At 37.4% G+C, this 27924-nt stretch overlaps 1 protein-coding gene across 4 annotated transcripts in view; it reads right to left on the reverse strand.

Annotated features, from left to right (window-relative positions):
- WWC2 (WW and C2 domain containing 2) overlaps positions 1–27924 on the reverse strand; it is a 95095-nt gene that overhangs the window by 47893 nt on the left and 19278 nt on the right. For 2 of the 4 annotated variants that reach the window (XM_088163536.1, XM_088163537.1), the window contains exons 2-3: positions 12746–12855; positions 98–301 (exon numbers count right to left, since the gene is read on the reverse strand). In XM_088163536.1, coding sequence (XP_088019662.1) covers positions 98–301; positions 12746–12855 — 314 coding nt within the window. Of the gene's footprint in view, positions 1–97; positions 302–12745; positions 12856–14807; positions 15343–15403; positions 15485–27924 lie in introns of those variants that run through there. The other 2 variants (XM_088163538.1, XM_088163539.1) reach the window with 2 other exon arrangements.

Consider the following 27924-nt stretch of genomic DNA (forward strand, 5'->3'; position numbering starts at 1 on the left):
TGTTCTAGCAAACGTTGAAATTTTTTCCTAAAGAGAAACAGGATCCCCTGCAAGGCAGAGATCAAAGAAGTTACATTGTATTCTCTACTGTACTTACAGCTTGTACGAGAGCTTGATTTTTCTTTGTAGGCACCATTCAACCGCACGTACTCATCCAGTGCAAGTGCTAGTCTCTGTTCTTTCACCTGGTACAGTTCCTTCTGGGTACTGAGAGCATCCTGGGCTATTGTAAGATAATCTTTCAACATTCTCTCTTGTTCTTGCCGCCATTGTTTCCTAGGATCTTCTATTTGTGTTGTTTCTTTATAGGAGAAAAAGAAATTATTTAAAGAGATGTCTGCTGAAATCCATTGACAACAGAAATTGCTTCTTTGCCTGTAATTCACAGTTAGAATTGTCTAAACCATAGTTTGCCTTTGGTTACTAAGCAGATGCTTCACTTCCTCTGCCACCACAGGGTGTGTAAGAAACAGAATTCAAGAGAGCAGTTGCAAAATTAGATATTAAATAGGCAAATGCTTACGCAGATCATTCTCATGTTGTCAACCTTGAATTAGCAATATCCTAAAACTCAAAAAGAAAATATTTTTTGCATCAGGATATTTGGAAATAATAGAGTCAACAAAGTCGTTTAACAACATCATAAAACATTCATTTCTGAACAAAAACTAAAAGCAATCTTAGCTATTACATTTTTTCAACTCCCTTCCTCCCTACTTCATTATTTTTTACAGCCATATGTTATTCATGTTTTTAGTGGTTATCTCTCTCCTTTCACTCTATAAAAACAATTTTATCTTTCCCCCTGTAACTGAACTAATAGATCATTAACTCTCCAGCTCACCTCCCCTAACTATCCCTATACCTGCTAGACCTCTGATCCAACACACAACTGTCTTTTACGGCCAATAGACAGAGAGGGCTGCCCTCAGAGAGCACTTCCATCTGTTAAAGGCAGGTGTCCAGGATATGTGGGACCAAACTGCTTTTCCGAGGTGTCTCCTTTTCACCAACTACTCAGGTAATAAAAATGAGTAGGCTAGAACAGGCCTTTAATTTACAAAGGGCTTTAGGTAACATTCTAAGTCCAGCAGCCACACACAACACAGACTTGTATAGGATACAGAGACAAGAGGATCAGACATATCAGAGTGGTATATAAGATCAACCTAACTGAAGATTTTAAGATTTTGTTTCTAATGCAAACAAAGAGGACTATATATGGTTGAATGTTCAAACTTATCAATATTTCCTGACTTAGTTCAGCACTTTTTAACACTGTACAATAAATATTCTTTCTTTAAAGCTCTACTAAGTACAAAAATATTCGTAAGACATAGCCATGAAAAGTCTGAAATCTAAATGCAAATGGACACCACTCTTCCTAAGTTACATACTGTAAATCTACATAGATCTACAGAGATAAAAAGTAACATTCAGTACCAAAATATTTAAGTGCAAAGTATTCACTTAAGAACTTTTCTGCAAAAGTAGGAGGCACGTTTATTCTGTGGGTAGATTTCTGCCACTTTAGTCCTCTGAATTGCTTTACTGTGGGAACCAATGCAGGAGGGAAAGAATGGGAACAAGTGGCTGAAGATGAGTGGAGAAAGTGGAGAGAAAAAAGAACTGCAGCCGAACCAATGTGATTACCCTAAACTGTAGCTGAAGTGCGCTCTTGGGAGAGGGCTCTCTTTCAACTTCATGTAAGAAAACAGATTTTGTAACACAAAACCTGATAAGGACAGGATCTGGTTAATAACAATTTCTAATAGTGACTAGCTACCACGTTTTCAAAAGCATTTTCTCTTGCTAATATCACAATATCTTGTTAATATCACAATAACAAAAAGACATACAAAGAAAAAGCAGCATCCCATGAAACAAAGCCATAGAATCCTAAACTGACAATCTCTATGGAACTAGTGATGCATTTAAAAACAATTAAATATATAAACATCCTCCCTCCACCATTTACAAATGTGACATTTCTACTTGGGAAAGGCATTTCTTGGATGTGCACAGTGAATGCATACAGAGTATAACTGACATAAACCCAAGTGTGCATAAAAGATTAAAGCAGAAAAGCTTTATACACAGTTGGTTTTCCAATAACCCCAACAGGAACACTCTCTCAAAAAAACTAACTATAGCTACAGACACACATACACATATATCCGTGTTTATAGCCACCTGCTCTTTTACACAAAGATATTGGGTACACAAAGAAGCAAATCAATACCTTTTCTCTCCTAAATGGTCAACACATGTTCCTATCTGTGCCCACTTATTGTTGTTGTGCTTTAACACACTGCACATTCACAGTTATTTACACAAGATAAGAAGTGCTGGTTTCCCGAGTTGTCCTTTTTTGTGAAGCAGGTTGAAGAGCATGAAGCAGAATTCTCATGGGTCAATGATCAAATACGATAAATGCAGTTATGGTGGTTTTTTAGATGAATGTAATGATGCGATTGTGTTTTAAGAGTGCAACCAGCAGACACCAAATAATCTTACAAGATTGGAAGGTCTCATCTTCGAGCATGTTGTAGGTAATTGCTTTGTAGGTTTTAAGTGAGGATTGCTCAACATGCAGCCCAAAGACCAAATGTAGCCTGCAGAGCTCTAAAATGTGGCCTACAGATGCCCTGTCCTTGTGACTGCAAGAGAAGGACAAAGCTGATCAACAGCAGATTATTTTGTATTGCTGACAAATACAATCAAACATTTCCTTTTTGCCTCTCCAAGCTGCAAGTACAAAACAATACCATGATTATATGAGCTAGAATCTTTTATGCTGATAGTCATACATGAGTTAAAGGTGACCCTGCATTTAAAAAGACTGCACACTAGCTTCAGCATACCAACGTTTGGGTATTTGCATGTGTAGGTACATTGGCTGGTCAAATTACTCTCAGTCAATATAACTGCATGTATTTATTCTGAAACAAATGCTCGGTTATGAAAATATATCACCATGGAAAAGCAAAGCAGTATGGAATGACTATCCTAGAATTGTTACTCAACTTTTACCAGAGAAGACTGAAGAATTTTACTCTGTATGCTTCTTATATATTATCAATTTAAAAACCCAAGAAAGCATATCTCTTGTCTGGCAAGTTGTTCATATATATATACACACACATATATATGTGTGTATGTATGTATGTATGTATACATATTTCTAAAAACATGTGCCTGTATAGCAGCACCATATGTTTGTTCATCTATACTTTTCAGTTATCATCAGTAGGTTTACTCCATAGAGGGAAAAAATCCCAAAGACAGAACTATGGATGATATTTCTGGTTCTGTGGCACTACATTTTGAAATGTAGCACTGAAAAGTATGTTCATTTGAGCACATATACTTTCCAAGAGACAATAATTTTTTTTAAAGCAGCATTCTTTCAAAAACAAATATTTATACTTCTCAGAGTAAAGCCTCAGGAAAGATAAGGATTTTTTTTCCTTGGACAAGAATGTTTCAAGCACCTGCTGTTAAGGTCAAATTTGTACACTATTTGAGATAGTTACATGCCAGTAATTGAGGGAAAAGTTTCCTGAACATTTGAAAATTAGTTGTGAAGCCTTTCTTAAGCCAGAGTGAGATTTAAACCACAAAGAATATCCAAACTTTTTCCTCCCCTTATTATTCAACAGCTAATATAAAGTAAAGTAGGGAGATCTCATTTGTTTTTTAAGGCAGATAAATGTTCCCACTGGTGACTGCAACAGGATGCCTTATAACCCTGTTTGCAGCAGATACAAATAATGCAGCAGATTGCCAGCTAGCCAGATGGGGAGATGTTATTTCTGCTCCTCAGGTGAGGAGTAAGCACTGGTAACGTACACTAGACAGAGCTGTAGAGCTGCATCTGTTCTAGAAAATTCAAACTGGACTTCAATCATCAACAGTGGAAAATGAGCAAACCATCTCCTCTTGGCAGGGCCTCTCCAACATTTTCTGCATAAACTTAGGTATGAACTAAAGCAATCTACTTCAAATGGATTTTTAAATAAGGAGTTGTACATCAGGCTCTATGAAGACCACAACTTAAATTTAAAAAAAATGTGTACATCAACTTCCTCTGTCAATCACAATGCAAAAATAATGGTCCATAGTAACAGAATGAAGAGGATGGCAGTGTGCATAATACTCAGGTTACTTATTCCTAATTTGACTTGGATTTAGCATCATGCGAGCAAAGATTCTTGCAAAACAAAATTACTTAATTCTATTAAGATAGCTTAATTTAAAACTAATTAATTACATTTAAAACAACTGCAAATGCATAGTTAATAAATTTATTTAAAAACCCCAATAAACAAGCAGTTTATTTCCTCCTATTTTTAAAGACCTGAGTGATTACCCACACTGGGGGGAAATTCTCTGGTCTCACTCAGTGGAACTGCACAAATGGCAGGATGGCACACTCCACCCAAGGACGTTCCTGTCACTGAAATGATCACAGCCCTGTAACATAGAAGAGGAAGCTGTGCTGGCTTTAATCATACTGTTATTCATGAAATGCACTCTTCATGGCTCACTGCCAGTCAAGTTTGATGCACTTAAACTCAGCAAAAAAAAAAAATAAATAAATTGGCCAGAACAATAATTCAAAATCAAAATGTCAGGACTGACTTTATGTCATAGAAGTTTTGTTTGTTCTTTTGGCAAGAACATGCTTCAAGAGCAGCAATGTTATGCATGTCTTTCTAATGATATATAGAATATATATATTGTACGTGGGATACAGGTGATAGTCAGGCATGCCAATTTTTTAAAAATTAGGTATTTTCACATGTTATATTCCTGTCTGCTATCAAGAAGTTCTGCCAAATTTTTGCAGTCTACTTAAACACAAGGAAACTATTACTTTATCAGCAGTAGATCTTATTTCCTTAAAACACATGGAATTACAATCCCACTAGAAAATCCCACTGGGAAGGGAATGGCTCCCTGACGTCCCACTGCTAGACATAAGAGAATTGGACATTTTACTACAGGATTAACAATATGTGGAAGCAATAGTTTTCCAACATCTCCCCTTGCCAAACAAAATAATAGCATCGACTGGCTCTAGAACAACCCACATGTAAATTGTGTTCAGTCAGAGAGGTTGCATTCAGACAACACAGTTAGAGAACAAATACTCTCAAGAGGTCCCTCTCAAAAAACAAGCCAGATACGCTAGATTGCTACTTGAGGAGGACACATACACACCAAGAGGACACAAAATCATGACACACTTTTCATTCTGAAGAGAGAACTCTTCATCTGTTTATATAAATATTATTTCAATCTGCAACTGTTGCACAATCACCAACTCAGAAGAGAGGCTATCCAAAGAGAAACTAGCTGACCTGACAAGAAAAGAGGACCAGAGACCTAAGATCTGTAGAAAAGAGAACAGGGAAGAATTGCATGCCACAGCTGGAGCTGTGTAACAGCTCTCGTTTTTGTCAGTGCTGGTTTCCACCATGTCACCTCAAACCCACAGTCTCCACCATTAGATGTTCACATGATCTCTTTACACAGTCTGGTACTTAATCCAGCACAGTCTATCTGATCTACTAAGCCCATCCAAACACTACCTGTCTCCAAAAGATGCCAGGAAGGCAGACACATCATGTTCTAGCAGGTTAGGTGAGTTGGGATGTTATCAAAGGTCCAATGAGCCAGTACAAAGTAGGAAGAAAAAGCCAGCTGGAGAAAGATCTTTTTTCTGGCAACAGTGAGCCTACTTACAGATTTAATAATCCATTGCATTCTTAAATATTGATCTACTCATCAATACTGTGTACCTTCTCCCTCATACAGTAACTTACAGGAATATTCCCAAACCTGGGAACCTGGACTACCAGACAGGAGGCAACAACTGCAGTGGCTGAGCCCTGAAAAGGATAGTCGTGACTGGTGCAGAACTACTGCTCTGTGTCATGGTTGAGCTTGATACTCTGTGTCAAGGTGGCAATTTCTCTGCCTGAAACAGTAAGTGATGAAAAGATAAGTCCACTACACCTGACATGTCCAGTTATCTCGCATAGTAATTGCAGGACTAACCCTTCCAGCCAAACAAATCCCATCTTCAAGAGAGTTGTGCAAACCCCTAAACCCAGCAGCTGACTACATTCAGGATCCCTCATCACTGGAACGTCTCCTGAACCTAGCTGCTGAAGAAAGTGTGCAAGCTAAATACAGATTGGTTTTTCAACAGTCCTCAATATCTTTGCTTTGGCAGGATTACATCCTGTTCTTTGGAAGTGGTTTGAAAAGGAGGAGATACCTTGAAAGCATCCTACTGCATGCTGAGGGCAAGCTCCTGGTTAAGGGCTGCAGGCAAACCAAACCAGGTGCAGCAAAGAAAAATCAAGATTTTAATGGTAACTTGCACAAAAATGTCTCAAGATGGCACAAACAAAACCAAGAACAACCTTTTGACATATTATATCAGAAGAGGAAAAATATTGTTGGATACCAGCTACCACAGGATAGTACGAGTTAGCTAAATGGTGGTTGATGAAAGCAGTTTTATCAGCAACATTACGTAATCGCTATGGATATGTTTATTCTACAAGTATATCCCACATTACTTGATAAACAAACTGGCTTTCAATCCTCCAGTACTTTTGCCTGATATCAAACAAAAACACACTTAGGAAAAGAAAGTGCAAATATTACTTCATTGTACTTCAACGGGCATAACAAATCTTGCAGGCAACTGAGATTCAAGTCTAAATGTTTAACAAAGGAGCAAACGCACTAGTGCTAGTTTCAGGGAGAATAACCAAGTGTTGCTAGACTGTCTTAAGGAATGTACTTTATTGTTTATATAGCAAATGCTTTCTGAATTTTTTTTTCCTTATTCCTTTTTTTCCCCCCTGCTTTTTAAAATACTTGCATTCAAACTCAAACAACAATAAAAGGAATTTGTACTCAAAAATTTGTGGAAGGTTTCACAAGTAAATATTGCATCATTTCACACTGACATTTTTGTTCAATAGGTACATAAAAATAAAGAATTGCACATTACAGAGACAGCAGTTTCAGTAAGACCATGCAAGCCAAAAAGATGACATATTAAAAATGATATAACACATTGTTGGATACTCAAAGAAAATCATATCCTATCACATAATTAAACAGAATATGGGTTTTAAAGAGAGACATGGATAAAAACTAGGTTATTTAGAGTATGTTCAAAACTGACCTCTCTACAGTTTGTTTCCTGCCATCAAACTTTCACACAAAAAGCACCCCCTCTCTTCCAGGCACTTTCTTCATTCTTCCACAAAATAATTGCGTGCTTGAATTTGAGCAATGAGGGAAAATAAGAACTTTTTCCAGCTATACTCTCCCAAGTATGTGCAGATTTCCAAAAAAGATTAATTCAAAGATTTTTACTATTTGTTTCCTCTAGATATGAGGCAGCATATGCTTATATATTTCAGAGTGAAATGCAGTAGAAACTCTGAGGATTTCATTCTACATTATAAAGCAAGTAGTTAATGTTCTACTGCTAAGGCTCACAGAACAAAGACATAAGAAAAAGATGCAAGTATGGTCTTTACATAAATGCCAGCAGGTAAAACCATCTTTAATCCAGAGCCTTCCCTACTTGAGCCCTCCCTCTGTAGCCAGCACGCACCAGATTACTCTAATCCCTTCCTACAGCCAGAATGCAGAGAAAATACCTACCAAAAAATTCAAGGTAAAACACATCACACTTGGGTTTCTGCCATGTGCATTTGCTGACAGTAAAGAGTCTTCACAATTTGATTGCATGCCACCACTTGCTTAGAAGATGGTGGTAGGTCATGGGAACAAACAGGGCACATTTGTGATGATACACCATTTGAGTCCCTCAAGCTACGGGTAATTGCAGACTCATGGTGGGATTTTCAGATTCTTCCTTTTCTGAAAATCAATCTGGCCTACTTTCATAGATGCAGATGTACTAGACTCCCAGGCTGGAGCAGTCTATCCACAAAAAGCCCTGTGTTAGATAAACCAGTTGCACAAGCATAAACTGGCACGAAAGCCCTTAAGATAACAACAAGAAATAGAACCTGTGTAGTTAAAACATGGTGCTGTAAGTATGAAACAGTGTATGTAAAGAGCTAGCCTTTTCTCTTCTTCTTTTTTTTTTTTTTTTATTTTAGCATCAGTGACTCAATTTTCCTATTCTTTATGGATAAAACAGTGGTGGAAGGATGTTTCTAGGAAAGACGCATTCATGCTTCCAAACAGGACAGTTAAAACTAAGTAGGGAGGAACTGCAGAAGCAGAGAAGGTAGTTGTCCAACTCCACTTTGAAGAAAAGTGCCAGGTGGAGTGCAGGGAGAAGAATGATCATATTGAACACAAAGTACAGAATGGCAAAAAGAAAGTGATGTGATGGTTTGAAATTGTACTGGGCTAGGAAAAACTATTCCTTCCTATCATTATCTTTTAAACTGTCACTCATTTCCAGCCTGCTACCTTTGCCACTAAATATTACTAAGAGCAGAGTATTTGTCTTATGAGTTAACTAGATCAATGCAATGAAGAAAACAACCATTTGCCTTGCTATTCCTGAGACTTATCTCAGAAGATAAGAACTGAAAGTAAAGGGGGTAAGTTGTTTAGGAACAGATAGGGTACTGAAGTCAAGGCAGAACTTGTCGCAGTTCAGGATTCCCTGAGACAATGCATGTCAAACCAGAAGTTTCCTTTGCTTTCTGCCATGACCTCCACAACTATTCATCTAAACATACCATAGATTGATCCAGATCAGAAAACCTGAGCAGCTGAGGGAAGGGAGAAGAGGTGGAAAACATCTCACACCTCAGGAAGCAGAATGCTTCCCTCTTGTCCATGTTTACTGCATATCCTCATGTGGACACAACATGGGGACAGGAACCAGAGCAAGCAATGGCTGCTACTTCAGCTGCCACCACCACCTGAGAAGTGCACCTGGAAATCACAGCCTTAGAGTGAAAACTGTTTCCTGGCAAGCCTACACATGGAACAAGGAACATTCAAGGGTGTAATTTCAAAATGCCTTTAACCACTGCTACTATGAAAAGTAGCTATCCTCCATCTCTTCCACCTGACGGTTCATTCATATCCCCAGGTCACCTTCCTTTTCTTGCTTGCATAAATAGAGGTGTGGAAAGGAGAACAAATAGCAACTTTTTTTTTCCTCATACCAGATTAGTTTCAACTTGAATCAGCTCCCTGATCTGATTCACTGTCTGGCCATGCAAATGTTCATGGCAGTATAAGCAAAAACATTGCGGGGACAGAACAAAAGGCCAGAGGTAGGAATAGAGCAGGACCAATACTTTCAAAGATTATATCAGCTGAAAGGTGTTTGCAAATCCAAGCTAAGAACCTGAATGTTTGCATCTCAGACACTTAATGTGGAAAACCCTACAGAAGACTTAAAAAAAAAACGAAAGTGATGACTTTGCCTGTAGATATATGAAATAAAGTGGAGTAATAGTTATATGTTATTTTCAGTATTACCTTGAGTTCCTAACTATGTTATTTACCAAATTTAGAAAATGCTAGCAAATTAGCTGAAGTAGTTGAATACATGAGAACAGGTATGCAATAATGATTATAGGAGTCAACAGCATAAGTTATAAAATCTTTGGAATCTTTCAAACCACAGTAATTAGGATCCTGCACAAAACTCCTCAGGCTCTGTCCACCAAATAACATCTTTTCAGTCATCCTCTAACAAAGGGCACTACCGAAGAACACGGTAAGCATTTAACTTCTTACAGTATTAGCTACCCACATCATATGCATGTTCTGCCTTGCCAGATGGCCTGTAATCTGGTCTTCCTTGAAGCTGAAAGCATCACATTAAAACTCCTAATTGGGGTGATATATCCATAAAGTAATGACCTCAGTCAGTGCTTCTCAAAGTGGGTTACATCATCCAAAAGGATCATGAGAAAGCTCTACAGCTGTTGAAAAACCAAACTGTATTAGGGGGTGAAAAAAAAATAAATATAGAAAAATATAGAAAATGTGAGATGATAATAAAACTAAATTATCCTTAAACATACTGACACCAAAAGAATCTGAGGGATTGTTCTACATTTGCAGACTGCTCACGGACAACTCTTAACCTTCTGCAGAAGAGGAGGCTGTTCTCAGGTTTATGTGAGAGAAGGGAAGGAAAAAGATCAAGACAAATAATTGCACAGATGAGGAAAATATTTTGAAAAAAATAATATGTACATTGATTTACATAACTTCTAAAAAAAAATACTTCCTAGAAATTCAGTAGAAGTTTTAGAACTTTGCAAGGTGCAGTCTAATATCACTTTCTCTAAATTATTGGGAGTTTTGTCAATATCTACTGAAGTAGTTACCTATCTGATCATTAACGGAAACTCAACCCTTAACAGTTTCAATCTCAAATTTTTACAGAAAAGAAGAGAACAACCATGAATAATAACCTGCTCCTCATAGCTCACTGGGCTGGTTTGAGAAATATAACAAAATTGGAGCCATCATAGTAAAACTGGTCCAAGTCCTGTGGACAACCTAAAACTTCACAGTTGGATCCAATGTAGCTTTGTAGAGAGGCACACAGTAGGAATAACACTAGAAAAACAAATAAGATAAAGGACAGATAAGAGAGAAGCTGTTCAGAATAATTAATTATGGGATGGAAAAGGAGAGAATCAGTGGGCCTTCCCTCAAACATTCTGCTGAAATAAATCCAGCCAGACGGCAGTGAACATGAAGCATCGTTAGTCACCTCTCCCTGCCTAACACATGGGAGCAGATTTCTTCCCAAAGTGCTATCCCTCAAGCTGCTATTTATGGGTCCTGAAATTCTACTTTATCCAAACTGTTTTTCAGGCATCCATCTATTTGTTCTTCCTCCTAGCAGTAGGTACAGTTTTTCTCCCTCCTTTGGCTTCTTTGTCCAGTAGCAGAGAGAATTAACAGAACTACTTTCAAAAGAGTAAAAGAGCCTTCCTTGTTATACCATAGTCTCTGCCCTGATAGGGAATTTTAACAGTTCAAATCCAAAAAGAATACTCAACACATCTGACTTATTACAAAACTAATAAAGCACTAAGGAGACACAAAACTATTTTCTAGAAAGGCTTTTCTCCACTAATTTCAAGTGACCCCCATACCAGAGATTTCAATAGCATCAAAACATTGCATGCACCCTAGTCAGATGAAGTAGAAGTTATAATCTCCATATCTGGCACATCATACAAATTACATACTTGCAAGATTTTTAGGCAGTTTACCACTCAGCAACTGAAGAGTACTCTCTCCAAAACACTGTGCAAAATACAGTGTACAAAACTAACATACATGGCTTTAAAAAAATAAGTTTCACTGAAATTGCTACAAAGAAATACATATATTAATATAAGATGAATCAAGTGCACTACTGAACAAGCAAGGGATGGAAACTACCTTTAAGTATACCATAATTTCAAATAGCTCCTAATATTCAGAAATTCACCTTCAATGCACAGGAATAACATTAAAGAGTAAAGAAAGCATTTAAATTAGTTCAAACAAAAAAACAAACAAACAAAAAAACAACAACAAAAAAAAAAACAGGCAACAAAGCTACAAGTGGTTTTTAGAACTGATTAAAAATTTTGAACTCGCATGAAATAAAAAGAGCACAATTATCACAGCATATTGATCTGAAAGCACTCTCAAAACACCCAGAAATGCAACTGGCCTCTCAAAATATTACAGGTGTATGCCCTATAATTTTGGTCAAAGCAGAAGTTAGGGACAAGTTTAAGCTAACCACCACTTTTAGATTCAGAAGAAAACCCTTTACTTTCTTCACCTTTTGATTCACTCAAGGATTCTTGTACGTTTAAAAGTTCATGAGTGTCTAACACTATACATAAGATTAGAGGACTCTTATTGCAAAGCAAGGCTGTAAGAGCAAAATGAGGTTTTGGGTGGGATTCAGTTCAATATTAGGTGTCTGTTTGCAGGTGCTCAACAAGTACAGCTGATATCTAATGTCCAATTCTAATTATCAGACTTCTAGTCCAACCCAACCAAAGGAGGTTAAATCATCTCATCTGCAAAGCAGACACCCAACCAGTCAGCTTCATCACATTTTACATTACGCTGACTGTACTGACTAGAGAGCTATTGACTGCAAAAGTGGCTTAGACAAGGCAGGGTGGATTCACCCGCCCATACACTGAGATGCCATTCAGAAGGCCACTGGTTTCTTACTGTCCATGCCACACTACTGACCTTGTGCAGTTGCTAACTTTAGGCATCTGAAATGGCTGTAGATACCTTCTAATTTTTAGGTAAGTATAGGTACTGCTAGCACAGATGCAGGTACCCAGATTCAGGTGTTGATTCAAATAGAATCTTTGCTATTGTGCTGTTAAAGACTACTTCTGGGAAAATAGAAAAACATATCAATATGGAATAATAAATGTATAAAGAGAAAATAGAAATGTTTTCAGGAATATATTCATTTCAGTAGCATTGTATTTCACATAGTGCTAATTTTACATGGTTTAGACATTATTACCATGCAATTAGAAATATATGTAGAAACAGATGTAGCCATTTTGCACAAGCAGATTTTCTGGTAAGCATTTTAAAGCCAATAATGTTATACCAAAGGGCAAATTTTCCTCAGCATATTGATTATAATCAAGAATTCTTAGTCTAATCAAGATGAGTCATCTTTTACAACCAACGTGGCAAACCAAAACATACTTACGGTTTATGTGATCAATATAGTATACACCAATCTGAGGATCATATGCAGCTTCCCATCCCCATGGCAATTCATCCCCAACACAATCCGCAAATGACAAGGGCTTTGTTAACCTACAACAAGAAGACAATTCAATGATATAGCTTTTCTCTCTTCCATACATGTTTGTTATTCATATTAATTCCTCTTATGACAGAAGCTAAAGAAACATAGCAGGGAGAAAGAAGAACAGGTTGCTTTTTTCCTCTAAAAGAAGAACATATAATGGCAAACATTTTTCAGTATAGCAACTCAAGTGAGAAATCCACTGCAACACTGTCATATCTGACAGTCTAAGATTAACCAACAGCTTTAAAAATAAATAAATTCTCTATATTCCTATTTGTCCCAAGGAAAACTGGACCCTTCTACGTTGAGTCAGTAATGAGACCACAACGTTTTCAAGATCACTGTTTCTAATGACCACAGACAGGAAAGTCAGAAAAAAGAATACAACTACCTAAGATGCAGTTAGCAGCACTTACTTATCCCTGCACTTGAATAAAACAAGCAGCACTGTACACAGAGTAAACATTTTACAAGTAACATTTAATGGGCCTTAGATGTTCACACGGTGCTTTTGCAGGAAGACAGACTATTAAAGTTTTTCACTTTAATAACAGAGCATCTATTTGTTATAAGAACTAGAGTGACAAATATAATACATGGGTTCTTTTCCAACTGAGGCTGAGCAAAGCTTTACGTCATCATCTTTTGGTCCTTTTTTAAAAAAAGAAATTAGTATTGAGTTTCCTGTTGATAAATCCAGAGATAAATGCCATCTCTAACACAGTGATGTATTTAATAGGAAGAACAAGAGATTTAAGGTTTTATTGTCACCATAGTGACAATCAGATTAAGTAGATATCTAGAGTTTAAAAAAAAAGCTCAGAGTGACATGATGAAGAGCAATTTGTGAGACACACAAGCAGCACTCCTTTGCTCACTGCTGACTAAGTTTTAACACCTAAGACTGCTTTTTCATCTCACTATTAAAATTCTATACAAATAAAAAGCTAATTCACGTGTTTAGGGATTTTTTTTATTAATTCCTTTATTAATTTATTGACATTTTTGTGAGAAAAGAAAGAAAAAAGAATAGCACATTTTACCTTTTATAAACTGAATAAGATTTTGTGTACAAAACACCAGACAGAAACTACTTTACAAAAATATTGAATTCTTTATGCAGCTGAAAAAAAAATTAAGCACAAATTTGATTTAGAAATCATTGTCCCACTATTATCTTTATTATTATCATCATCATCAGTGGATATGATCTACCTATTCTTTAAATTGAACAGTATTCCTCCAAGCTAGGGTTGCAGAAATCACAAAGAATAAGGCTCTTAGGATTCAAAACATTTTGACTATTGAGTCTTTTTAAATTTATGTCTTTTAAATTGCAAGCATGAATCCACTTCCTCATATTTCTCCAAAGTTTACATCATAATCCTGTGAAAGTTACTAACACTTTATTTGAGGTTCTGAACAAATTTGCAAGCATAACATAAATTTGCTAATTTATTGTCACTTACAAACTATGTTAAACCACTAAACCCACCAAAAACTATTATAAAATACAGATGAAATTACCAATGTGGAACTACATTTGGATCACCCGGATACAAAAATATGGATTATAAGCAGCACAAGTAGGCTGTCAACTTGCCAGTGATTTCCAGGGACAGAGGAGGTCTATAGCAAGCCAAGCCTATGTATTGTACCCTCTCACATTGCTGACCTCCATTTTTAAATCCAGACACTGGCACAGCTCCGAGTGGGGCTGCTCCAAGGACACTCCAGACACTCCAGCTCTGACCTGCCACCTTGCTCCTCCTCTCTGGGCAGCAGAAGCAGTGCTGCCATGGCCGGGATCCAGCTGTGCAGCTCGGCAGGCCAACAGCTGGCCCGCCGGCCGCAGCAGCCTAGTGCTGCCATACCAAGCACACCTGCCCCAATGCTGCCTACTCATAATTACCAGCACCACTTCAAAGATTACTGGTTTGCTGTAAATAGTAATTACCAGAGAAAAAGGGATGGCTTTTAGGGAAGCAGGAGAAGCCTTTCAAATCCAGGATAAACATAAGCACGATTTCAGGCTGGCAGCATGCAGCAGACTGAACACAGGGCACCCATGTCAAAGAGTTCCCAGGCCACCAATGCTCAGAGGAAGCATCAACCATGTAAAAGCAACAGTAAGTCTGGTTAGTCATGTGAACAAGATGTGCCAACTACAAGGGCACACCCACCTGTGAATAAAGTCCTAGCTCAAATTTGATTACAAGAATAGATGTTCGTGAAACAAACTGAATAAAAATTAAAATTCAGTGTCATCCTTAGCCTTAACATTATAATATTAACTCAAAACTCAATTCGTGTAGTTCAAGCAGAAAAAATATTTGAAATGCCATGTACCAACAGAGAAATCATAATATGAACTCAAACTCATATAAACACAGCCAGATGATTTTTAATAAACATGCAATACTTTCACCAAAGTTACACACCAGAGCTAGCAACAGTTATGATGTGATTTTTAGATTACCTCTTCAGGAGGGATATAAGCCCTGACTTTTCATGTGCACTCTACAGCAATTTTATTTTTAATCAAATACTCACTTCTTACTATAAATAGCACATTCTCCAGGTTAGACTGCAGTTGACTCTGATCATGCAAATGTTCTGTCCAGGTATTCTCACCTGTCCAAAATCAGATACCATAGGAATGAATAACAGCCATTCTCTTATCCAAGACAATACATAGATTAAAGAGACACTAAAAAACTGTGGAAAAGTACTTGAGTGATCCACACTGGACCTTAAACAAAATAATAAGAAGAGGGAGACAGAGGTCTAAAAAGACAGGCAGTACAGGACAATTTGTTTTATGAATCCTACTCTGCTGGATCATTCTTGGACATCGCATCCTTAAGATCTGGAGTATGTCAGAATTGTTCCAGAGTAGTTTTTAAAACATGAGAAGGTTTGTACATAATGAGATCACAATTACTTAAGAGGGTAACATTCCCAGGACTCTCTTTTTTGTTCTAGAGTCTTTTAACAGCACACAATAGCACAAGCCTGATGCATCATTTTACAACTGAACAGCAATCAGCACAAGGTGACTGATAACTGATTGCTTAAGGCCCTCAGAACTGTCTCAACATAACCACTATTTACTTTCAAAATAAGTATGACAAATGGATGCAATTAACACAACATGAAGCAAGAGAAAATTTGCAAGACAAAAGTTGGAAGCAGAGAGTTAAGAGATGTAATTGGACAGGAAATAATATCTAGGAACAAGGACTGAAGGAATCGTGTCTGTGTGAAGATCATTATCTGTGACATAATAACCTATGATAGATGGACTGCCATTACATTCATTAAATGTGAACCAAGAAAAATGAGGTTTATTGCACCATAATAGAGGATTAAATGCTGCATGTCTTCGACACTGATATTCTGAGGTAGTTCATAATACTGTTTCAGTTTGTAGCCATACATTTACATGCTCTTAAAAGAATGCCAATACTTAAAAAAATGACTTCAAACTCCACATTTAGTATCCAATGAAGTTCAATTAATTAAAAAAGGCTTAGATTTCTTTAATGCATATCATTAAGGTCAACTATTCTCATCGAGAGGCACCATTTTTTGTTTAACCTAGTGAACAAGAGGAAAAGTGGCTATTTTAAGGAAAACCAGGAAGCATTCTGCAATTCCATTATGTAAACAATGCATGATTATGTCAATCACTTCACAGATGCTTGGGGAGACTTAGGAGACAAATACAGTTTACAAATCGAAAAGCTCTATTATCATATCAAATACACATTTTTCTCTAAAGTTTTGAAAATACAGACTTAGGTAGCTAAGCTCTTAAAATGCAGATTCTGCAATCACATGTGTTATCATTAACAGTTGTTCTTGCATTTACAGCCATACCTGTAAGAAAAAGTCTGTGTATGCAGCTAAAGTTAATAATGAATCACAGAACCACAGCACATTCTGAGCTGGAAGGGACCCAAGAGAGATCATCGATTCAACTCTTAAGGAATCGCCCACATGGGGATGGAAGCCACAACCTTGGTGCTACAAGCACCATGCTCTAAAAAAACTGAGGCTGAGGATACTGGAAAATAGAACCATAACTACAGACTGATGGATTGTCAGTGCCGAAATACTGCTTCGTTGGCATAACTTCCTTATTTGATGTAAATCCCATTTTGAGGTCCCCAGACCACAGAAATATGTAGAAGACAGGCTTCTTTCCAGGACTGGGGTACACAAAAAATAAGACATTTATTGCATATACCAGTAAAACTATCTTTTTGTCAAGATACAGACAGCCCATGATATTTCCCATTTCTGTGATCTGAGAATACAAAGAGACATGCTCTTAAAAATGTGTATGTACATTTCTGAACACTACTTTGAACAAACTATGCAAGAGAAATGCTGGATTTTGCTGCCTTCCTTTTCTGACTCCTTTATTTCTCCAAAATCCATTCAGGATTAAATAAACTGTAACATTGAAACATAACATGCATATTATGATTAGTACTCAACTTTATCAATAGAAAAAAGAAGAACATTACAGTAGGCAAATCGCAGAAAATGGCAGCAAGGGGCAGGGGGAAAAATACACAAACATGAAAAATAACCCCACTCCACACAAACCTGAAATTACTTTTCCTCAATTAGAAAGGAGGAAAACACAGGTTTGTAAGAGGTACACTAATACCTGAAAATTAGTAACACGTTCATCTTAACGCCTTTCAAAATGACTTCAAGAACATCTCCTTTGCTGTGCAGTACTTGACCTACAGTCAAGATTTGTAGTTTGGAATTCAGTTGTAACTAGGGTCAATGCTCAACTTCTATGCAACTTCAATGTGCATTGGAGAACTTTCTCCAAATACCCAAAGTGAACTCATGTGCTTTTTTGTGTACCAAGATCCTGTGTGACACTCATACAAAATGTTGTACAGATGAAATTTCACATCCATTCACTTCTTGTATATAATGATGTATATTACAGGTTAATTATTTTCTTTCACAATGCAGTACTTGCTAGCACTTTTTCTTGACAGAAATTGATCTGAAAAATATACCTCTTCTCCAAACTCCAAGGAAATAAGACATAAGAGAAGATAAAACATAAGTTGCTATTCAAAGGTGCAGGAATGAGCGTCTATTAAAATGTAAGAGAAGAAATGCTGGGATGGAAGAACTGCATGCATATTTATCTAGAATCCACACACCAATACAGAAGGGTGTACAGGTGGTTTACCCACAGTAATACCCACAAATACAACAGTTTACAAAAAGTTTACTTCAAGCACTTTCAATTAGCACAATTACACAGAATAGTAACATAAGATCTCCATCATCTAATTTTTTATTTTGCAAAAGTGAAAGAGTGAAAGTATTTCATTCTCATTTTGATCCATAGCTCGAGAGAAGTAAATGTAAAAATTTAATCAATGCAAGGAATGTATAAACAGAAGAAGAAAAATGTTCTCAATTCTTCACCAAACCTCTTGAAATTAGTGCTCAAGTTGGATCTCAAAATCAATTCAATTCTTACCCAACTTTCTAATACTATAGGCATTATTACTTTGAAGGGTATATAAACATGCATTCTAATCCCATACTAATGATGCTTACAAACACAGATTTTACTTCAGGCACTCAAGATGAATTTCTTATATAAAACTCAGGGGTGCACTTAATCTCATTAACTTCAAAAAGTCAGTTACCTCACCTGAATTACTGCTTTATGTTCCCTAGAGAGGCAGATTCAGCACATCTATTGCAAACCTGAAGGTTCCCCTCTTTCCCTAGCAAGTACAGTATTCTGAATGCAAGAATCCTTAGCATGTGCAAAGGTAACTAAATTTAAGTGGGATGAATTCTGTAGCAGGCAGCAGAGTGCACAGAGAATGGCAGAGACCCAGCTGGTGCTCCATGTTGCAGGTCAGAGTTAGAGAGGCATTGCTGCTCCCTATGGCCAAGGTCACTAGCAGCACGAAAATTATATTGCATAGGGAACACAATTTTCTCTACTACAAATTACAATGGATGCAGCTGTAACAAAATGCACTTACTTTGTATTAATTATATTGCTGTCTTTTTTACTAACTTTAAGAAGTGGTAACCAGGCTGTTTACCCGTCAAAAGGGCAGAATTGGCCCACAAAACACCCTTTAGCCATATTCTTTGTTCATTCAATTCTATAAATTATGAACTAGCAAATCCCACACAAAATTTCTCTCTTGATAAAGCTCATTCATGAGTCTGTCAACAGGATTTCTGCTGCTAAACACCATGTTCTTAACACAGCAGTGCCTCTTATTCAGGTATCAGGCCAAAACATTATGTACAAACTTTGAATTGTTTAGGTACATTCTTTTTTAATGAGGGTATTATTAAGATATACTGCCACTTTATTGCAGGTATTATTTTGAAAGAGTAGCTAAGTGGACATCAACACCAGAGTAGAACAGATCAAACAAGGAGCAGCATGGTCACAATTCCAGCTTGAAATAGTGGTGTAAAATAAACAAATATGGTAAGGTCATGCATGTTTACCTTGCTCACAAGACGTGTGCAACAAAATGTCAACAAATGCCTGTGCTCAAAAGACAGCAAACATGCATGTTACCTTTTCCATGCCAAAACAGAATCACTAATAGCTCAAACTAAATGTAACCCATGCCTTAATGATGAAATGTTCTCAATAACATTAAATTACACTTCTTAACAGCACTAAGCAGTAAGTAGACACTAGCATGTGCACCACAAACGTGTTGCTTTGTATTGCACACACGTGCATCCAACCACATATATAGCTTTATAGTCAAATGTTCATAGCCACACTCCTGGCCACAATGGGTATGTAGCAGTCAACAGTACTGCATCTTCACCTTTTTGCACCCATGGATGTTCAGAAACTAATTGCAGAGACTGAACTCACAGCAGTTATACACTTTCTGGAGACAAAGATTTATTAACTCCAGCAGCAAGTATTTCCTGGATACATTTCATGAATTTTCACTTGTTTTCCAGATTTCAGATAATTTTGCTCCTGGTAATACAAAGACAGGTAAAACACTCAAATTTGTATAAGAATGGAAACTTGAAATAAGCACTGACTCTAGTTTTCTAAAAACATATACAGGTACAAAATAGTACCATTTTTAATAGCTTGCAATTTCTATCGTGTGATTCTTTTAAGTCCTTGAATACCTAAAATGGAGAGAAGGCCTTAAAGAAATGTATTTATTGGTTTTACAGTTTCCTTGGGAAAGAAAAATGCACAAACACGCAGTTGGAGAATTATATTAACAGACACATTATTTCTCTATCTCACAGCAACACAGAATGGAGGGACATTATTTGAGTACCTACTACTGGGATAACAGACTCTTGCAACTATTTAACAAGCTCAAAAACTTGGTTTCCAGTACTGAAATCACACTGACAGGGATTTACTATAACTCCCATTTATGAGTGAGCTGTGGGTTCATGCAGATACACCACATTCAATGATGTTCCAGAGAATATCTAAGACTTTGAAAAATGCACTTTCCATTTAAAAGACTTGTCTAGTGAACCAGCAACCTAGGTAAACACAATATTGTATTCAGGAAGCACACAAAGATTAAGCAGAAACTAAAATCTAATCTTTTTCTGTCCTTGTAGGGTTTGGGATTTTAGAAAACCTTTTTAGAGTACTGAATAAGTGGTTTCTTCTCTGTAATTTAGGCAAAGTACTCAAGTTGTTTTTGAAATGCTTTGCTGAAAAGGGCAGTGTGCTGAGCAGTGTCTCAGTTTCCAGTCAGCCTTCCGGAGAGACAGCTGCACTACTACTACCATGTGAAGTGGCAGTATCAGCCCATCATCAGTTCTGATTGCTGCCTTCCTGCAGACCAACTCAGAGTCTCCTACACTGCAGCACAGCACAAACTGTTCAACACATTCAGCAAGTCCTGCTTACAAATAACAAGTCAGCACCTCACCAATGATGCGGTTCGGAGACAAGCACTAACTACAGTAGCAAACGGTACTCAATTCCTCAAATGTTTTCCAGCTCTTCTTTTTAGTTAATCATTAAACTGCCAGGGCAAGGATGAAAACAAACCAACAAACCTTACTGCAACCACACTACAACAAAAAATTCTTAAATTTACTCTATTTATACATAACTTACACTTGAAAAACCCAGGAATCTTGACAGAAGTTCTTAGTCTTCAATATCTATTACAAACACAACCAGTGTAAGCCAATACAGCTATGAATTTTTCCTACAAAAGTTGTGTTGCACCTAGAGAGCAAGTTCTTTGAAATAAAAATATAACTGCAAAGTTTTTGAGTCCACTTATTTTAACATCAGCACAAGCATTCAAAAGTAAAACCTGACGGCAAAAATAGCTGAGCAACAAAACCTCTACAGAATTAATGCCATAGCTTTAGACAAGTAAAGGACATATTCAAAGTGAATGAAATTAGCTTTTGGTTAGTATTAGGAAAAAATTCTTCACTGTGAGGTTAGTGAGGCATTGGAACGGGTTGCTCAGGGAAATAGTGGATGCCTCATGCCTAGAAGTGCCCAAGGCCAGGCTGAACAGAGATCTGAGCAATGTGATTTAGTGAAAGATGTCCCAGTTCATGGCAGGGGAGTTGGAACTGGATGATCTTTAAGGTCCCCGTTTTCCAAAAAACACCTTCCTACCTCATTTAATAGTTTTGCAAGTGTAATGTAAAAATATCAGAAATTAAGTGCTTGCAATATATTAACAAAAATTAATATCTTTTAATTTCTTTATTTTAAAGACTTGTTCTCAATGCTCAAAAGTTCTACCCGTCCCCAAACTCCCGAGGCTTTATGCAATACAGAAAAGCTAAGGATGAAAATCTGCAGGTCATCCAAAGACCTTGCCTGCTTCCTCCACAGGAAAAAGCCCACACAAAATGGGCAACTGATGTCCTTCTCACACACAAACGCTCAAAAAGAAGGAAGCAGAGAACACACAAGTTAAGCTTTCAGTCCAGCGGGCAGCAGACGGGGGGGAGGTGAGTGCAGGGGGAGTGTGCTGCCTCTCAGCTCGCCATGAGATGCTGTGTACATGTTAATGACTGCCATAAAAATGTGCTACCAGCAAGGAAGCCGAGCATAACTGCCTCCTCCCAGTTAAAAGGCAGTGGCATTAGCTCAGTGTCAGCTCACTCTGTCCCCACACAGGTGCTTCTGTGAAAGGGCACATGAACTGAATAGCTGAGACCCAAAAGGGAAGAATGCATTTGGGAAGGAAGGGACCCACACCCACTGGTTGCAGGACCAGGTCAAACTGCCTGCTGGCTTGGTTTTTTGTTTCCTCTTCCTTTTGATTATGATAAACTGTTTTCATTTTCCACTTCACAATTGCCATCAATGAAGAAAAAAACCCACGCTGAACTCAGCTATACATTTTGCCACATCATTTCATCATTGAAGGTAATAGAAGTGAAAAGGAGAATATTTTCCAGCTCAGCATACCAGCTATTTGTTTCTGTAGGGCAAAGCCTCTAACCAAATCACTATTTGTAATTCATTTATCTGTTTAACGTTGCCAAGTTCAATGCAAAGATGACATTTTGAAAGGTTAGGGGGGAAGGGGACCACAGAGAAGTGGAATTGGGTAATACCATGAATGTCTTCTCCAGTGTTTTTCTTTGACACAGCAGTTGGTCCTGCACTGGCATGTAAGCACTATAATATTAGACACCTGGAATGTGAGGAATGTCTGATAACCATACCCTAGCACAGGGATAATTCCACAGCCAAAAAACAATGATACGACCTTTGCACCTTCCCCCGGAAAGCTCAAATGCAGTGACATTATGAAAAGGCTATTATGTGCAGTGCTGCTATAGGTTATTTATATATACACGACTGTACACTGTTGTTAGAGGGAAAATGTTATCAATTGACAGCACTGTTAAGAAACTTAGCTATTAGTTTTACTTTAATTACATAAACACCATGCTGTTTTCCCAGCAATTTTAAGTGTTCCCGATCCTCTAACCTCTGGGTGCAAATTCGACTTTGAAATGTTTTCCTATACCTATCTTGTACCACTCTGCTCTTCATATTATATATTTACTAGCAAATATTCTTCTACAATAGAAAGATGTACTCTTAAGAATACTCCAGGTAAGAAAAGAAAGAAAAACCCAACCAGAAACAAGCAAACCACAAGAAATTCCGTCAAGCATTAGTTCATGAAATTTAAAAAATGGCATGAACTCTGCAGTAATTTCCACATGCAAATAGGAGCAACCAATCCGTACCCAAAAGCTTACTGTTTGATAGAAGTATGATACAACCAACTACAGGTAGAAAATGTTTATAGACTACAATACTTATCAGGAATTAATCAAAACAGATACACTTATGGTAAAGGATAAAAGCGTTTATTCTGTTACCTTCAATGATCTGTCATCCTTGCTGTCAGGCACAAAGTACCAAAAGCAGTTTTTATGGCATATTGTTAGGGTTAAATTTAGGACATTTTTGTATTGTGCTAATTAAATGTGAGAAAATATATTTCAAAGAAAAAACACAGTCAAAACTCAGAAAATTATCATATTTAACAACAGCATTAAAAGATCTTCCTGATCTCTAGCTTTTCTCTTCCCTTCTTACTGTAATTTCATACATACACTGGTCCAAATCACCCCACTACTCACCTCATCGGCTACAGAAAATGATTTTGAAAATTTTGTTCTGTAAATTCCACTTCTCCTGCAAACAAACCCTTGCATTATAAATGACCTTTGGATTTATAGAGAGGATATTTAAAGACTCTCCTCACCTAAATCTGCTTCCACTGAAGTCAGCAGGACTGTTACCAATTTCAGTAGCAGGAAACCTAAATCTGTGACAAGCACTTTCAAAAATTACTATCCATCTGAACATCTCAGATAACCTCACAAATGTTTGACTTCAGTGCTGTGAAGCCCTTCAGCCAAGTATACCAATCATTCCAGAAGTAGGGAAAAGGGAACTTGAGTTAATGTGTCCAGTGTTTCTGCAATCCAGTTACAGAGCTAAAAACTGCACCCAATAGGAGAGAGCAGCCTGCTCTGTTATTCTCAATACTGAGTTCTTCATGTCTTGATTCCAGCTTCTGATCCAACCACTTGTGACAATTTTCAATGCATACTTCATTAAACATTCTCTGTTTTGCAGTACAACGCAGCTCCTGCGTTGCAAAAAGACTGAGCTAGATCAGAACTCAAATGGCACACAATCACCGGGCCAATCTCTGATCTCTGGTAAACTGTTTCCAGATGCTATAGGAGAAATCTTTAAAAATGTGTCAACAATTTTTTACATGGAAAATGAACAAACACAGTACTGATTTTATAAAACTTCAAGCAACATAATACTGATGAGAAAAAGGACAATATATTTGTATTTTAATATTAGTAAGCAATCATAAAATGTCAGCCAACTCTTGGTGCAAATGGTTCAAAAAGATCCCTCAATCTCAGCTGTTTTCACAGATGAGAGACTCTAGAAAAATCATTCTTGAGAGCAGAGTGATGGAACTCAGGGGCTAACATGTATTAGTAAAATTGCACAAAACTGAACTAACGAGTAAAGGCTGTAGCAGACATGTGCTTCATACAAATCTAACATTGAACTTAAAAGTGCAAGATAATAAAGTCAGGGTACTGTAAGATTACAGCAATGTAAAACTGTAATTATAAGAAGATTTCAGATATATGTTCTCGCCTACATTTAATCCCTCCCACTAATAATTTTAATATGAAGAACTCTAGTTTGTAATGCTTTTTTTTAAACTGCCTTTCTTTGTATAGTCCAAGATACTAAGAAAACAGTGTTATATTGAACAATATCAATGCAGAGTTCCTTCAGCTTCTCTACTTTTATTACATTTCTTTATTCACAATATTAATTGACTTCAAGTTTTAGATCAAATTTCTTCCCAGTGGCAGCAAGGTTTGAGAAATGGGAAATATGTAACAATTATCCAACAGGAAATGCCTAAGTTTGCTGTGACTTCCTTCACACACACCCACTCCCAGAAACTGCCTGAAAAAAACCACCCCAAAACCTGTAATGGAGGCAGAAAATTTTCTAGCAGTTCCTAGCAGAAATACAGAACAGTTTACTGAAGCACGGTCTTCTATTGGAAGGAAAGGGGGAAAAAAAAATCAGCTTCTGCTTCTCACATCAAACTGACTAAACCCCTTTCAGGTCATCTATCCTTTTTGGTTCCCTTTCCCTGACCCTTACAACCCTTTCCTCTACCCCCAGCATCCCTCTTTACGAAGTGTGGTTGGCACAAAGTGGTTTAGAGCATGGGAAATACTACCAATGCAGTAATTTGCAAAGATTGCTAGAGAATTATCTGAAACACTGTAAAAGAGAACCTGGAGTTTCCAGATGAGTTAATACTCTACTTACTAACTCGAATAGAGCTGCCTGCCTTTCCCAAACATGAAAATGCACTCCCTTCAGCTTTATTAGCAGTTTGTATTGCTGATTTTAAAAGATTATTCTAAACCAGGTTAAATAATTACTTCAGAGAATATAGTACATATTAAAACCTCATCCCTATTTGTGGTTGCTAATAGCCCAGACTAAATTATCATTTCTTCAAATAAGCATACAAACATCAAAGCAATATTCAAAAAATGTCTGAGTAGGTAACAGCCATGTTTTCCGAGTCTTCTCTTCCAAGGTGAAAGCATATGTGAGAAGAGGAAAGAAGATGAGAATACCACAATGAGGCCATTCTACACATTTTCAAATTCAATTTCTTAAGGTAACACTTAAAATTAAAAAAGAGGTAGGTTTTTCACAGAAATCTGTAAGGAGATTTTGTACCACTGTACTAGGCTGAGACATCCATTATTTTTGCCAACACCACTGAAGAAGTCACTCACCTCCTCATGGATGACTCTTTGAATGAGCTGAACATTTAGCAGAAATCAAAATACCGAACAGCTTACTTACAAGATATGAGGAAATAAATATAAAACAAACCAGAAAACACCACCACACAATTTATATACAACTCTTGTGCGATTACCTTTAAATACTGCATTCAGCTCTGGTAGCCCCTGCACTTCTGCACCACGACAACATGTTGAAATTAAAACTACAGATCAACAACATACAGAGGAAAGTGGGCAGTGGCAATCAGGGTATAGAATGTAACATAACTGAATAGGTTAATGTCATTCATCTAGATAGTTGCTTGCAGGGTGCAAATACCAAACATGTGAAAGGCACAGGCAGCAGTTACTCTGTTTCTCGTGCCACAAGAAACACATGCAGAAACTACAGAAGAGCAGGCTCAATACAAAGTTCTGCACAATGCTCAATCATAGGTGGACCTCACTGCCACTCCATTTTGTTGAGGTCAAAATCATAACTGCTTTCAAAAACAGACTGAACAAAAATTACAAAGAACAGATTCACAGTGACAGTAAATATGACATTCCAGATACAACGATTTTCCTGTTGGAATTTAGTCTTATGCACATACTTCAAACTGGACCTTATTAGAAATTATTCTTAAAGCTGTCTTACTACAGAGAATATTGTGAGCATTGTAACTCATAAGCAAAAATATCCTTGAAGTCCTGTCAGTGTATTCCTATTTAATGACCATTTACTTATTGAACCATTTTATAATGAATCACCACAGTTTTGCCTAACTTTTATTTTTTGGTCGTGTTGAATTATAGTCACAAAGGATTTTTTTTTTAGAAGTATTTCTTTAAGTTGACATTTCTTAGACTGACATGGATCCCATTTCTGGCAAATAATATATGGTCAAAATTGAATTTTACTAAAAATTAAAAGCTAACTTAGTTGAGAGACCAACAAGTTTGAGTTCCATCTTGAGTAAGAAAGAAGTCATAGCTGGTATCAACTTTTGATTAAAAGCACAGTCCCCATTCTCTTCATCTATCCTAGTTTTGCAACAGCAGCCTGCAAATCATGATTGATTTTCTTCAGACTGGTGGTCAACAGATTGTATTCTACCTGGAAGCCAGTAAATGTGGACTATTGGAGTGATCTGTCCCATTTAACATCTGTATTTATGATTTGGAAAGGCATCTGACTTGAATATGACACTATGCTGGGTGGGAACAATCAATATAGTCAAGACATGGACAACATTCAGATGGACTTGGGCTACAGGAATGGCCCAAAAGGAACCTTCAGAGACTCAGCATCAACAAATGCAAAGTCCTGCATCCAGGAAGCAAATGGCCCTTACAGCAATAGAGGCTGGGACTGACTGGGGAGCAGCTCTGGGGCCCTGGTGGGCAGTGAGCTGTCAGTGACACAGTGCCCTGGCTGCACAGAAGGCCAACACCCTACCCTATCAACAAGAGTGTGGCCAATAGATCAAGGACAGTTACTACCTTCTCTATTCTGCATTCACTAGACTTCATCTCGATTACTGCAACCAGTTCTGATCTTCTATGGCAAGAAAAACATCAACAAACCTAACAAGTCCAAGGGAAAGCCACCAGGATACTTGGGAGATGAAACACCCAGGCACCAAGCTGCAGAGACTGAGGGACTGAGGCATGTTCAGCCTGGAGAAGAGGAGGCTTCAGAGGGATGCAGCAGCAGCCTGCCCCCACCTACAAGTTTTTGAGATGACTGTCAGGCTCTTTGCAAGGGTTAATGTGGTGGAAGGATGAGAGAAAACAGACATGAGTTGAAACAAGTTGAATATAATGAAAAAAAATTCACCATAAGGATAGGCATGTGGTGGGACAAACTAAATGGAGTAGTTGTATGAGAGTAACTGATCTCACGACTGACCATGTGTTTTGCATATAATTTTTAAATCTTTGCTATTGCCATGCTTCCAAGCCATATGCACACATATAAATAGTTGTGTACTCCGTCGCACCTTGCATTTATTTCTTGGAGCTTAAAACTTCATCATTCTGTAACTTGAATAGAGAAAAATAATTTTTGCACCATCCTAATGCCACATCAAATACTGCAGTTCCATAACAATTTAAGTTGATCTAACCTGGCTGCCACAGTTCTGCTTTTCCTCCATACTACATGTTCATATCTCTTCTCT

This window comes from Sturnus vulgaris, chromosome 4, assembly GCF_052056855.1.
Source record: "Sturnus vulgaris isolate bStuVul1 chromosome 4, bStuVul1.hap1, whole genome shotgun sequence".
Lineage (NCBI taxonomy): Eukaryota > Metazoa > Chordata > Aves > Passeriformes > Sturnidae > Sturnus > Sturnus vulgaris.